We start from the raw sequence: 15,743 nt of genomic DNA, 5'->3' as shown, positions 1-15,743 counted from the left end.
AAAATGGTGTCACTTGTTGGGGGTTTCCACTGTTTAGGCACATCAGGGGCTCTCCAAACGCAACATGGCGTCCGCTAATTATTCAAGCAAATTTTACATTCAAAATGTCAATGGCGCTCCTTCCCTTCTGAGCCCTGCTGTGCGCCCAAACAATATTTTTTCCCCACGTGTGGGGTATCTGCGTACTCAGAGGAAATTGCACAAATAATTTTGGGGTCTATTTTTTCCTGTTACCCCTGCAAAAATAAAAAAATTGGGGTCTAAAGTAACATTTTTGTGGAAAAAGTTAAATGTTCATTTTTTTCTTCCCCATTCCAAAAATTCCTGTGAAGGGTTAATAAACTTCTTGAATGTGGTTTTGAACACCTTTAGGGGTGAAGTTTTTGGAATGGTGTCATTTTTATGTATTTTCTGTCATAAAGGTCCCTCAAAGTTACTTCAAATGTGATGTGGTCCCTAAAAAAATGGTTTTGTAAATTTTACCAGAGCACCCGATGCAAACTCAAGTAGCGAGCACTTGCGCTCAACACTAGTCGCCATATCGTCATCTTTTTTTCTTTTTTTTCTTACTTTTGAAAAAAATCCCACCTCTAACCCTATCCCCAACCCTAGCCCTAGCCCTAGCACGACCCTAACCCGAGAGTTTATTTTTTACGCCGTTCCTTGTGCGGTATAAGTGATTAGACATCTTTATTCTTCGGGTCGGTGCGATTACAGCGATACCAGATTCATATCGGGTTTTTATGATTGACAGCTGTCAGACACTAAAAGATGCAATTTTTGTAAAATCTAGTTTTTGCATCGCCATATTTTGCGAGCTATAAGTTTTCCATATTTTGGCCAACAGAGTCATGTGATGGCTTGTTTTTTGCGGGATGAGTTGATGTTTTTATTGGTGCCATTTTCGGGCACGTGACATTTTTTGATCGCTTTCTATTCCGTTTTTTGGGAGGCAGAATAAACAAAAACCAACAATTTAGAATTGTTGTTTTTTTTTATGCTGTTCCGCGTGTGGTAAAATTGATAAGGTAGCGTTATTCTTCGGGTCAGTATGTTTACAGTGGTACCACATTAATATAGTTTTTCTATGTTTTGGCGCTTTTACACAATAAAAGCTATTTTATAAAAAAAAATATTTTTTTGCATCGCTTTATTCTGAGAGCTATAACTTTTTTATTTTTCGGCTGATGGAGCTGTATGGTGGCTTGTTTTTTTGCGGGACAACATGATGTTTTCTGCAGTACCATTTTTATTTATATTCATCTTTTTGATTGTGTGTTATTCCATTTTTTGTTTGGCGGTACGGTGATAAAGCATTGTTTTTTGCTTCGTTTTTTATTTATTTTTTTCACCGTGTTCACTGAAGGGGGCTAACTAGTGGGACAATTTTATAGGTCAGGTTGTTCCGGACGCGGCGATACCAAATATGTGTACTTTTATTGTTTTGTGTTTTTTTCATAATAATATTTATTGATGGGTACATTATATTTTTATTTTTGATGGATTCTTTTTTTATTTTTCTTTTTTCAAATTTTTTTTTTTTTTTTCACTTTCTGATACTTTTTTTACTTTTATACTTTGTCCCACTATGGGACTTTCACTTTTTTCATTCTGATCGTCTGCATAGCACAATAATGGAGCACCATACCTGTGCTATGCAGGCTGTCAGCGCTGCACAGGGAGAAGATCATTTGGTCATGCACTGCGCATGACCAAACTATCTTACTGCTGTCTGGTGACCCGGATGTTGTCATGACGACATCGGGTCGTCATGGCAACATCCGGGAAGCCGCGGCAGACAGTGCTGGAGGCCGGAAGAGGAGGTGAGTATCCCGGTCACCTCCCCTTGCCACCGCAGTGCTGCGATCGACTTCGATCGCAGCATTGAGGGGGTTAATGTGCCGGGAGCGGTGCAGGACCGCTCCCTGCACATAGTACCGGGTGTCAGCTGTGACAATCAGCTGACACCCGGCGGCGATCGCGCCCGCACAGCCTGTGTATGGGCGCGATCGCCATGACTCTTAAAGCTCTTAAAGCCCAGGGCGCAGGTACGGAATAGTACGTCATGGGTTTAAAGGGGTTAATATTAGCTTTATATGTGTTATTCGTAAAAGCAAATAACATAATGTGTATCTAATAGAGCTGTCTTTGCATTAAAGCCTTCCTTTGTTCTGAAAGTATAGTAAAACTAGATATAGCCAGTTTCTAAGGAATTTTGACATAATTTGCGACTTTGTTTTTCCCAACTTAAATATTCCTTTCTAGACAATGAAATGTAATCCATTCCCACTTTCCTTATCTTTGCGGATAGTAATAAAAACGTGTGACCAGGCATCTGAGAGTAGACAAGTCTAGGACACAAATAAGGAAAAGGAGGGATCCAGCACCACTTGCGTGGAGAAAAAATGTTTAAAACTCAAAAATTTATTTTGACCTATTTAAAAAGGAGTTTCATGATTAAAAGTAGCTTTGCTATGTCACTTCCTTTACAAGAGCTATTTAAACCATGCATTTAGATGCACAATAGTCACATTAGGGCCTCCAGTACATCCATGGAAGCATCTGGAACTGCATTAAAATGACCATTGCACAATATCGGACTGATAGGGAAAGTCGCTATTTTCTGGGAGATATGTTCCAGGAAGGCTGAACGAAATGGAAGGGGTATGTATAGGTTTAGAAGGAAAGAGAAATACCTACTGTACATTGTAGGAGAACATACCGTCCATAGTGATCATAGGCTTTCTGTTTAATCTCCAATGGGAGACTCTTGGTAATAAACACAGGAACAACACAAGTAGATAAAGTTGCATGATATCCTCTTGCCATCCAAACCTTCTTCAGTGCAAGGATTTTCTGGCTTGTCAGGTGTGTTTCCTGTAAATATGGCAATTGCTTTCTTAATAAAGTCAAGCACAATTGCACTTTTAAATTTTGAATTAAGTCCTGACTTACAAGCTCAATACAGTAAGTGGCGCCATTATCTAATGCTGAGGTTATGACTATAGAATGTAGAGCTGGAAAGACAATAAGCGCAAGAGGGTCTTATCCGGATAAAAATTATTAGAATGTGAGCAATCGTGCTCACCTGGCTGTGTGATCACAACCGCTAAAAAGCGGCAGACCCATGATTCACTGTGGTTTGTCCTGATGAAGAAGTGTGACACTTTGAAACACATTGACTAATAAACTGCATTCCTGGATTCCTGACTCCTTCTCATTCGCCGGCAGCGCAGATTTAAGCCATTTCACTACAATCCTTGAGGTTATGGCTATAACAATGGACCAGATAGAGATAGGGGAGGAGGGATGGTGGTACACAATCAGCCACAACACAATCATACAACTTACACACTTACAACTTACACAATAACATTTCCCAATTTCACGGAATAAACAGATTTTTATCTTGGTTATATCCTGTGTTGCAATAAATGAGCGTAGACTTTTCCCCTAAACAAGTAACCTTGGTGGTCCAGGTGGGGAAGGTATTCTATGCGTTATGGATTTCGAGGGGTCAACCTGAAGGTCTAATGGGTGGCCAAGAGGGTCCCAGGATATGGATTCATAGTCGGATGGGGGCCTAGATTTGATCCATTTGGGAAGCCCTTTCTCCTCTTTTTAATTCCACCCATGAGAGCTGGAGGTTATAACAGATCGTATATAGAAGCAAGTGCCTCAAAGGCTATGAGACAAGGATAAGTGCAGTTACAAATAGGCATCAGATAACTGGTGCTGAAGGAGTTAGTGCAATCTGATGCTGAGGGCGCACCACCTTAGATTCGCCAGCAGAAAGTTGTATACAGCATTTTATGAAATAACTTTCACTGTAGACTGCAGTGAACCGCGGTATGTCCTGTTAGAAGGTTAATTAGTAAAAGATTAATGCTGAATAACTGTAGCAACAGAACATTTATATAGGGAAAGCAGCGGTGCTTATAGTGATGTTTAGGAAGGGATCACCGCAGTAGATTGTATTTCATGTGGCTGTGAGAAATCTCACCAGCTAAGCCGCTTACACTACCCCCTGTCCCAGTGCCCCTGATTCCCAATGTCTCAATAAGCATCTAGTGTCTGCACCAGGAGCCCACCAGGTCACAACAGTTGCGACCATGGGGCATGTGGGCAGGGAGACTGAGACAGAAAGATGGCGTCGGCGCAGGAAAGGCGGCCGGATCTGAAGTGCAGGACTGCCGGTGTTTGCCCGTTGTCTACAGCAGATGTCCCCAGCTCGTTCAGGGCTCGGGGAGCACAAAGTGCAGCTCCATGTAATGCATAGCAACCACTGCCAGAGCAAATAACAGCTGATATGTGGTGATGTCGAATCTCATAATAATTACTTATCCTACAACAATAGGTCATCAATATGGTGTAACCTGCCAATCCCTTTAAGAAATTGAAAAACCTACAATCCTGTATTTCACATAAACTTTTCAAAACATACAGAAGAAATGTTGGTATACACAGATGAATATTGTTACTATGAAGCAATATTTATTTCAGACTTAATGTTCAGACAGTAAAATAGTTTTCTCTATTCACCTGACAGATACAGTCGGAATACACCAAGTAGTAAGTTTGTAAGGAAAGTGTGCCACCTAGTGTTCAATAGGAGGATCACGTGTCCCAGTAACCAGCACAATGACCTTTTGCTGTGTGTTTGGGCAGTGTACTGGGCACAGATGATATATCAAGCTACATTTGTGTTCTTGATGTCACCAGAGATGGTAGTTGCCTGGAGGCTTGAACTTAGATGAATAAATAATATGTAAAGCATGTTTTTGTGGGACATTTTCATTCCTTTATGTGACTGTGTACTACGTACCTTGACATGATTTCACCTCACTATAAAGCTGCAAGTGGCAAGGGGATAAGCAGATATCTGAAAAGTGGCATATGGCTCAGAAAAGACATGAGCACTGTCGCAGGCAGACAGTCTCAAAGAACTTGTACCTTGTGGAAAATTCTATTCTGAAGAACATGTGACTGCAAAAATCAGCTTTTCTTAACCCTTTCATCCCTGAGCCTGTTTTTACCTTCCTGACCAGGTCAATTTTTTTTTTTAATTCTGATCAGTGTAATTTTATGTGGTAATTATGACGCGCCCCCTGGGCCTGTGCTGTGCAGGGGGATACCCGGAGCCGGATCGCTGGGGGTTGTAGTCTCCGTGTGGCGGTGACCCGGTCCGTGCCCAGGGTGGTCAAACCAGTGGCAGTCTTAATGTATAGCAAATGTCCGACTACGCCACCCGTGGATTGCGGTCAGTGGGGACCGCCGCTGCGCTGCCGACCGCTGAGGCTGATGTTGTTTGCGCAGCTGAGTATGTGATAACTCCCCACGGGAGAAGTATTGCCTCAGGGCAGCTAATGTGAGAGATGATGGGAGTGATGGTGTGAGCGTCCCAGTGCTAATGGTGCTGGTGCGGCGAGGAACCACAGAGACGTGCGGTTGCAGTTTTCAATGCTTTACTCACAGTTGTTGTTCATGTCAATGCTGCAGTCGATGACTGCCCGAGCCGTGCTGCGTCCACCAGGTGAGGGACTCGGTCAACTCCCAGGTAATTCCAGAGTGTGGTTCAGAGCTCCCTTCTCTACCTTTCTCTGGCCGTCCCCACCAGTGACCCACCTTTGTCCAGCTTCCTCGGGCCTTCTGTTGGCGAAACCTCTCCCGGTTTCCCTGACCCTATCCGGTATGCCTTTCTGGTGGATGTAGTGAGGGGTCGCACCAAGATGTGGTAACAACCTCCGGTCTTTGGCTGAGGAATCTGTTGCCTCCACCAATTTGGGTTCCGGTACCCTGTTCTGCCAACCCTTCACCCTGTATCTCCTCTGGGCATATGAGGTTCCTTCTGTCCTCGTGTCTCTGGGCCTTTCTCTGTGTTCCTTGCTTCCCTTCTCCTCTGTTCCAGTTCCTTTCTTACTTTCCTTTCCGCTCCTTCTCCTCTCTCTTTCTGCTGTTTCTGGCCTCCACTCCAGGCCTGCCTCTGGAGCTGGGCCCAGACTGAGCCACAGCTCCCTGTCAGCCCTCTCTGGCTGAACTCCTGTCTTCTTCTCCTCCTCTCTGAACTGGCTGGACTGAACTCACTCCTAAGATGGTGCCCACCTTATGTACCTCCTTCTAACACCCGAGCCCAGGTGACTAGCAACCAATGGGCTCCTACCTATGCCCAGAGACCCACCCCTATCTGCTCCTACACCACTGGGTATTCCACCCCCCCGCCCCACTCCAGCCAGGGACAGATGCTGTCGTGCCTGCACTTCTGTCTAGTGGGAGCACCGTTGAGCTGTCCCTCGGAAATGGGGTGTGTGTGGTGCATGCAGCCTACCGAGTCCTGGTCCACACTCCATCCTTACCCGGGAGTGGAATATCACACCTCTGGTTTGAGGTGCAATACCCCTGTAGCAGCCGAGCCCTCGGGGTGCTACAATTACTCTGGAACGCTTCAACGGATCTCGCTGATTCTGAGACTGTTTTTACATGACATATTGTACTTCATGATAGTGGTAAAAAATTTTCGATATGACTTGTGTGTATTTGTGAAAAAATCGGAAATTTGGCAAAAATTTGGACAATTTTGCAATTTTCAAACTTTTAATTTTTATGCCCTTAAATCAGAGTTATGTCACACAAAATAGTTAATAAATAACATTTCCCACATCTCTACTTTACATCAGCATAATTTTTGAATTTTTTTTTTGTTAGGAAGTTAGGGGTTAAAAGTTGACCAGCGATTTCTCATTTTTTCAACAAAATTTACAAAACCATTTTTCTTAGGGACCACATCACATTTGAAGTGACTTTGAAAGGTCTATATGACAAAAAACACTCAAAAGTGACACCATTCTAAAAACTGCACCCCTCAAGGTGCTCAAAACCACATTCAAAAAGTTTATTAACCCTTCAGGTGCTTCACAGGAATTAATGGAATGTGGAAGGAAAAAATAAACATTTAACTTTTTTCACAAACATTTTACTTTAGACCCAATTTTTTTTACTTTCACAAGGGTAACAAGTGAAAATGGACCCCAAAATTTGTTGTGCAATCTCTCCAGAGCATGCCGATGCCCCATATGTGGGGGAAAACCACTGTTTGGGCGCATGGCAGGGCTAGGAAGGGAATGAGCACCATTTGACTTTTTGAATGTAAAATTTGCTGGAATAATTAGCGGATGCCATGTCGCATTTGGAGAGCCCCTGATGTGCCTAAACAGTGAAAACCCCCCCGCAAGTTACACCATTTTGGAAACTAGACCCCTCAGGGAGCTTATCTAGATGTATGGCGAGCACATTGAACCCCCTGGTGCTTCACAGAAGTTTATAATGTTGAGCAAGTGAAAATAAATAAATTACATCTTTCCCACAAAAATGTTTTTTAGACACAAATTTAGCATTTTCACAAGGGTAACAGGAGAAAATGGCCCCCTCTTTTGTTGTGCAATTTCTCCGGAGTATGAAGATACCTCATATATGGTCGAAAACTACTTTTCAGGCACAGTGCAAAGCTCAGAAGGGAAGAAGCGCCATATTGGAATTCAGATTTTGCTGGACTGGTTTGAGGATGCCATATCACATTGGTAGAGCCCCTGAGGTTCAAGAACAGCAGAACCTCACCATAGGTGACCACATTTTACAAAATACACCTCTCAATGAATTCATCTAGGGGTGCAGTGATCATATTGACAGCACAGGTGCATCACAGAATTTTATACCATTGGGCAGTGAAGAAAAAATAATTACATTTTTACCACAAAATTCTGTTTTAGCCCCAGATTTCACATTTTCACACTGGGAAATGGGTAAAAATGGCACCAAAATTTGTGCCACAATTTCTGCTGAATGTAATACCCCATATGTGGCTGTATAATACTGCCTAGACATACGGCGAGACTTGAGAGGGATGAAGCGCTATTTGCATCCTGGAGCGCAGATTTTCCTAGAATAGTTTGTAGACTTTGCAGACTCAATATACAGAGTCAAAAAAGGGGGAGAGGGGAATGGATGTGCATCAATTTGTATATATATTGTAGGGATTTTACTCACTTAGGTGCGGTGGGAGACAAGCAGGAGGCATGTTCCTTTAAATCTTCATGTTGGTTTATTACATCATAAACCGGGCAAAAAAGTAATACAAACAGCCTTTAGTTCAGGCAAAACAAAGTAAAATGTCCATTAAGCAAGTCTCTGCTTAAGCTAGTCCTGTGGGCACACAGGCAGCTTAGCGTTCAGCGCACTGGCTCAGTCCGGTGAAACAACACACAGGAGGCCTTATCCCTCCAAACACACAGAACATGTGTCAAACAATGGCATCCATTTTAAAGACTGTTAACCACACCCAGAGGTGAGGCACGTGGATAGATGGACCCGCCCAACTGTCCGAGCTACCCATAACCCAGTCCCAGGTGCACCAAACGATCAACTTAGTGCTTATATGCCCTAGAGAAAAACTCCGGGTTACCTCACAGAAGACAGCCATCTCTGTGACACATACTGTACCTCCCATCAACTATGCGACCATAAGCCACCTTACAATATACTGTATACACATGATCAACAAGGATATAATTATACACACTAAGGATAATAGCCATGCAAGTCAAGCCACAATAAGAGAACTGGAAAAAAGGCCTCTCCTATAAATGGCAAAGTGCTAAGTGCAAAATTTCAGTGATCATACCAATAGGTTTGCTAAAATATCATAAAGGCATTTATTTTCACGAATAATAAGTAAGGGTAGTATGGTCCCGCAAGCCATCTTATCTAGGGTCAATCAAATATTGCACAAGCCCAGAGCCAAGTAAATCAGAAATGGAGATAGAACCATATATCCCATAGCCCAAAGTGTGTCATCATTAATCATTTGTAAACATACATCAGGTATTTTCTTCGATATAGGTTGTCAATATACAGAACCCCTAAGTGCAAGAAGAGCAGAATCCCACTTCAAGTGACCCCATTTTGGAAATTATACCCCATTGGGAATTTATTTACAGGTGTAGTGATGATTTTGACTTCATGTTTTCCACAAACATGCAGCAGAGGATGTTGCTGAGTGAAAATTGCAAACTACCATTTTAGCCAGCAGACGTTGTAGTGACCAGTACATTACAGTGACTAGTACATTGTGCCCAGCTCCTGCTTCTGGAGATATGCACCCGTAAATTGGGCAGGCTACGTCGCTACAGAAATGCCAAACATGTGGACGCTGAATGTGGTTTAGACACACTGGGGCTCAGAAGGGAGGGGGGCATTTCGATTTAGGAGCACAGAATCGCTGCATTTATTTTTTTTTTGGGGGGGGTGAGGAAACATTTAGCTTTTCAAGAGCCTTTCTACTACCATTAAAGTGAAAGCCCCCTATATTTCACACACTAAAAGACGCATTTTATTGCAAATTTTGCATCCCCATATTTTGAGAGCTACAATTTTTTCATATTTCGGCTGACAGAGTCATGTGAGCGCTTGTTTTTTGCGTAACAAGTTGATATTTTTATGGTACTATTTTCGGGCACATGACATTTTTTGATCACTTTCTATTCTGAGGCAGAATGAACAAAAATCAGCATTCAGGAATTGGTTTTTTTATGCCGTTCCACGTGTGGTAAAATTGATAAGGCAGCCTTAATCTTCGGGTCAGTAAGATTACAGCAATACCACATTTTTATAGTTTTTATATGTTTTGGGGCTTTTACACAATAAAAACAATTTTATAGAAAAAATAATTATTTTTGCATCGCTTTACTTTGCGAGCTCTAACGTTTTTCTAAGTCAGCTGAAGGAGATGTATAGCAGCTTGTTTTTTGCTGGACAAGATGACTTTTTCAGTGGTATCATTTGTATTTGCATTCGTACTTTTTGTTTAGCAGTATGATGAGGAAGCATAGGTTTTTGCCTCGTTTTTTATTTATTTATTTAACGGTGTTCACTGAAGGGGTTAACTAGTGGGACAGTTTTATTGGCCGTGTCGTTCCGGACGCGGTGATACTAAATATGTGTATTTTTGGGGGGTTTTAACATAAATAAATGTATTTATTGGATTCATATTTTTCTTTTTTGTTTGTTTTTTATAAACTTTTTTTTTTACTTTTTTGACAGCGGCATCACTGGGGTTTAACGCCCGTGATCGGTGCTAGTACCGATCGTGGGTGTTGCTGCAGGGTGTCATCTCTCATATAGAGCTGACACCTGCACTCGATCACGGCAGCGCTCAGTGTGAGCTAGTGAGATCACGGCGCCATATATATACTGCTCTTTGCGGGAACACAGCTCCCGCAGATCAGTATATACAGGTGCTTCTCACAAAATTAGAATATCATCAAAAAGTTAATTTATTTCAGTTCTTCAATTCAAAAAGTAAAACTCATATATTAGATAGAGTCATTACAAACAGAGTGATCTATTTCAAGTGTTTATTTCTGTTAGACTGTGTGCCCACTATGCGTTTTTTAAGAGTTTCCGCAGCGGCAATTCCACTGCAGAAATGCTTAAAAAACGCTTGGTAGAAGGTCTGCCATGTTCCCCAATGATAATCCGCATGTGCACATGCTGCGGAAATTTCCACTGTGGATTATCATTGCGGAAAAATACGCAGCACTACCAATTATTTTGCGGAAGCGCTGCGTTTTCGCCGCCATTGACTTGCATTGGAACGTATGGAATCCATATCACTGCATCTGTACATGAATTTCAATGTGCGGATGGTACCCGGGTTTGAAGAAGAGGAGACTCTCCTCTGAACCCGGGTACCATAGAACTTGTAAAAAAATAAAAAATAAATATTATACTTGCCTTCTGATGGCACCCGGTGTCCTTGTCTCTGCTTGCCGGCAGCTCGCGGTAGACTAAAGGACCTGCGCTGGTGTCATTTAGTCATGTGATGGGTCACGCGACCGCTGATGTCGGCAGGTCCTTAAATCTACTGCGAGCTGCTGGCAAGCAGAGACAAGGACTCCGGGGGCCATCAGAAGGTAAGTATATATTTATTTTTTACCATTCTTTCGGGCGCACTATATAAATCCATGCCGTTTGCATGGATTTATATAGTGTGACCAAGTAGTCAAGCACTTTCCAAGTGATGCTAAAATCGCTTGGAGAGCGCTTGTCAACCCGCATGCGGAAATGCATGTGAAGAACGCTTCACTTCCGCCTTGTCCCTGGCAGGAAAAACGCATGTACAATCCGCATGCGTTTTTTCTGCGAGGGAGATGCAGAAGCGCTCAGCAAAAATCTGGAGCATTTCTGCATCGTGGGCACATAGCCTTAATGTTGATGATTATGGCAATGAAAACACAGAAGTCATTATCTCAGTAGATTATAATAATTAACAAAAAACACCTGCAAAGGATTCCTAAGCATTTAAAAAGGTCCCTTAGTCTGTTTCAGTAGGCTCCACAATCATGGGGAAGACTGCTGACTTGACAGATGTCCAGAAGGCAGTCATTGACACACTCCACAAGGAGGGTAAGCCACAAAAGTTCATTGCTAAAGAAGCTGGCTGTTCACAGAGTGCTGTATCCAAGCATAGTAATGGAAAGTTCAGTGAAAGGAAAAAGTGTCGTAGAAAAAGGTGCACAAGCAACCGGGATAACCGCAGCCTTGAAAGGATTGTTAAGAAAAGGTCATTAAAATATTTTGGGGAGATTCAGAAGGAGTGGACTGCTGCTGGAGTTATTGCTTCAAGAGCCACCACACACAGACGTATCCAGGACATGGGCTACAAGTGTCACATTCTTTGTGTCAAGCCACTCATGACCAATAGACAACGCCAGAAGCGTCTTACCTGGGCAAAAGAGAAAAAGACCTGGACTGTTGCTCAATGGTGCAATGTGTTGTTTTCAGGTGAAAGTAAATTTTGCATTTCATTTGGAAATCAAGGTCCCAGAGTCTGGAGGAAGAGTGGAGAGGCACACAATCCAAGCTGCTTGAGGTCTAGTGTGAAGTTTCCACAATCAGTGATGGTTTGCGGAGCCATGTCATCTGCTGGTGTAGGTCCACTGTGTTTTATCAAGACCAAAGTCAGCGCAGCCGTCTACCAAGAAATTTTAGAGCACTTCATGCTTCCCTCTGCCGACAAGCTTTTTGGAGATAGAAATTTCATTGTCCAGCAGGACCTGGCACCTGTCCACACTGCCAAATGTACCAATACCTGGTTTAAAAACAACAGTATCACTGTGCTTGATTGGCCAGCAAACTCGCCTGACCTTAACCTCATAGAGAATCTATGGGGTATTGTCAAGAAGAAGATGAGAGACACCAGACCCAACAATGCAGACGAGCTGAAGGCTGCTATCAAAGCAACCTGGGCTTCCATAACACCTCAGCAGTGCCACAGGCTGATCGCCTCCATGCCACGCCGCATTGATGCAGTAATTGATGCAAAAGGAGCCCCGACCAAGTATTGAGTGCATTTATTGAACATACATTTCAGTAGGCCAGCATTTCGGATTTTAAAAACATTTTTCAAGCTGTTATAAAGTATTCTAATTTACTGAGATAATGACTCTTGCGGTTTCATAGGCTGTAAGCCATAATCATCAACATTAACAGAAATAAACACTTGAAATCGATCACCCTGTTTGTAATGACTCTATATAATATATGAATTTCACTTTTTGAACTGAAATAAATTAACTTTTTGATGATATTCTAATTTTAGGAGAAGCACTATTGCCTATTGGGAAGGGGTTAAAGAGCTTTAGGCTATTTGCCCACGATGCAGAAATGCTCAGGATTTTTTCCTGAGTGTTTCTGCATCTCCCTGGCAGAAAAAAACGCATGCGGATTGTACATGCGTTTTCCTGCCAGGGACAAGCGGATGTGAAGCGTTCTTCACTTAAATTTCCGCATGTGGGTTGACAAGCGATTTTAGCATCACTTGGAAAGTGCTAGTCAACTTGGTCACACTATATAAATCCATGCAACCGGCATGGATTTATATAGTGTGACTGAAAAAATGGTAAAAAATAAAAAAAATTAATATATACTTACCTTCTGATGGCCCCCGGAGTCTTGTTTCCCTCTGTCCTGGCTGCCGGCAGCGGTACACTGAAGGACCTGCCGACGTCAGCGTCGCGTGACCCGTCACATGACTATGATGTCAGCGCAGGTCCTTCAGTCCATCGCTAGTTGCCGGCATGAAAGGAGGAGCGCAGCGGGGGCCATCAGAAGGTAAATATGATCTTTATTTTTTATTTTATTCTTTTTTTTACAGTTTCTATGGTACCCGGGTCCGGAGGAGAGTCTCCTGTCCTCCACACCTGGGTACCATCCGCACATTGAACGCGTGCATTCCGCATGTGCTTATCTAGTGAAGCGGAATGCACGCGTTCTAATGCAAGTCAATGGCGGCGAAAACGCAGCACTTCCGCAAAATAATTGGTAGTGCTGTGTTTTTTCCGCAATGATAATCCGCAGCGGAAATTTCCGCAGCATGTGCACAGCACATGCGGATTATCATTGGGGAACATGGCAGGCCTTCTACCATGCGTTTTTTAAGCGTTTCTGCAGCATTTTTGCTGCTGCGGAAACGCTTAAAAAACGCATCGAGGGCACACAGCCTTATATAAAGATTGTAGTCCTGTGATAGAGTACATTCTACCTGGTCTCTATGCAGTGCAGCCTAGGTAAGTAAGGAAAAATGACATGGTAAAAGATAATAGAAGAAAACAAAAAAAAAGTGTAAAATCTTCTATTCTTCATCTGTAAATGCAAAATAGCACAATAGAAGCAGTTTTCCTTCTCCTGAAGAGTCGGTGGAGTCTCCTGAAATTGAGGACATGTGGATGAACACACTGAAGCATGTCCTATATATTATGTCCTTTTGGCCGGTTTAGCAGTTAACTGTTTCTCTCTTTCCAGTTCCTGTTCTCTCTGTTGTTCTTGCTTTAGGTTTTCCTCCTGTTTTTCTGCTGGAGTTTCAGAGCTCGCTTCTGTAATAAAGTATAAACATCATCAGTATCATGAAAATGGTGTCTGAGCTGCTGGCAGGATGTCATAGAGCAGGAGGAGCTGATGGCATTCATATACATGTTTGTGGGACAAGCTTCAGTAAACCTTTCATTTCCTGAAATCCTTGGTGTTTGTATAGAGGAGTCCAGTGGGCGGTCCTATTCAGTGACTGACAGTCTTCCCTTTTTTTTTTAACTGTTTACATGCCTCAATAGTCTCCATGGGAGACTAGAAGCTACGATCGTCTGATCGTATGTGTAACAAAAATGCTCATCTGCTATGGGTGACGCTCACAGCAGTTCAGCAATGACAACCACAGGGGTGTCCAGCAGACCCCAGGTTGTCATGCCAACCCATCGGAGGCCCGCGATCATGTGACAGGTGCGCAGATGGGCAGAGTTAGGGTATGCGCACACGGTGCGGATTTGCTGCGGTTTTCACGCTGCAGAATTTCTGCACCATTTCCGCACCTAATATGCAAATTAGGTTAATTGCGTTTTTTGGTGCGTTTTTTACATGCGGTTTTGCCGAATGCGTTTTTTGATGCGTTTTTTATGCATGCGTTTTTCATGTCTTTATGTTGAAATTTGCAGAGTTTCAGAGAATAGGGTTTTTCTAAACAAACTTTATTGATCATCATGTAGCGTTTTTGTGCGCGTTTCCGCGGCAGAAACGCTATTGAAACACACATGCGGTTTTTACACATGCAGATTTTCCTTATCTAATGCAAGTCTATGGGGAGAATCCACATGCATTTCCACAAGAGAAATTGACATGCTGCAGTCTTTAAAGACGCACCTCATGTCAGTTTCCTCAAGGTGCACAAAAACGTATAGTGGGACTATGCTGTAACATCTGGCCGCTGCAGTTTTGATGCTGCATAAAAACGAAGCATCAAAACTGCAGCAAATCTGCACCGTGTGTACATACCCTTAATGACACACTTCCAGGGCGATCATGCTAAATGCCGCTGTCAGAGATTGACAGCAGCATTTATCATGTTAACGCTATTCCACCTGTGGCTAATGAAATCAGCTGTCATGTGCCCAAAAACGTGCGGGCTCATCGCCGGAGCTCACACCAAAAAGGGGGAGGCGACCTATGACATACCTGTACATCATAGGTTGTAAAGGGGTTGTGACCATCGTTTTAATTTTGTTTCATAAATCATTAGAACATGCGAAAATAATTAACTTTGTAATATATCTTCTCAGAGAAAGATATATTACAAAGTCCTCACTGTCAATTCATGGGTAAAATCTGTATTCAGTGAATAGATTCTCAATTCATTGAAAAAAGGAAAAAAATCAATAAAAGACATCACAGGAAAAAAAAGCAGCCATACTTCCAATACGATGTCCAGACACAAATACACAACAGGATGCAGCAGGCCCCCATTATAAAGCTGGGGGCAGCACAGGTGCAAAATACTAACAGAACAACCACTTACAGCAGACATCCGTGAGGCAGCTGCCTGGTATTCAGAATGCACACAGGCTTGCATAGGGGCCATTCACAACATTACATAAGATGCATCTCTGTCCGTATAACAGTCTATTACCAACACCCCTATTATTACATCAGGTTGGCTGCCACTGCGATATGTGCACCCACAGGCCAGATACCCCATATTACCCAGCCACCACTGAGGGGCCCGGCCTGCACCCTGCATAAAACATGCAAAAAAGATGCATATAATGCATGAGGTATTGGTCGATATTTTGGCCAAAATACACAAGCTCACAACCCACGTCAAAGGTCCTCATTATCTTGCAAGTCCCTATACTAAATACAGATTT

The 15,743-nt window shown here is 42.8% G+C and overlaps 1 protein-coding gene across 3 annotated transcripts in view; it reads right to left on the bottom strand.

Annotated features, from left to right (window-relative positions):
• Positions 1–5,436: 5,436 nt before the first annotated feature.
• The window catches only part of CUNH12orf75 (chromosome unknown C12orf75 homolog), a 197,416-nt gene continuing 187,109 nt past the window's right edge, over positions 5,437–15,743 (bottom strand). Inside the window, exon 7 of one of the 3 annotated variants that reach the window (XM_073651562.1) lies at positions 5,437–13,925. In XM_073651562.1, the coding sequence (XP_073507663.1) occupies positions 13,881–13,925 (45 nt within the window). In that variant the 3' untranslated portion in view covers positions 5,437–13,880. The remainder of the gene's footprint in view (positions 13,926–15,743) is intronic. The other 2 variants (XR_012251192.1, XM_073651563.1) reach the window with 2 other exon arrangements.

The sequence above is a fragment of the Phyllobates terribilis genome, unplaced genomic scaffold (assembly GCF_046119375.1).
Source record: "Phyllobates terribilis strain yellow unplaced genomic scaffold, ASM4611937v1 Scaffold_11__3_contigs__length_659146591, whole genome shotgun sequence".
NCBI lineage: Eukaryota > Metazoa > Chordata > Amphibia > Anura > Dendrobatidae > Phyllobates > Phyllobates terribilis.
Note: the sequence above shows the minus strand (reverse complement) of the source record. Positions and strands in the feature narration are given on the sequence as shown.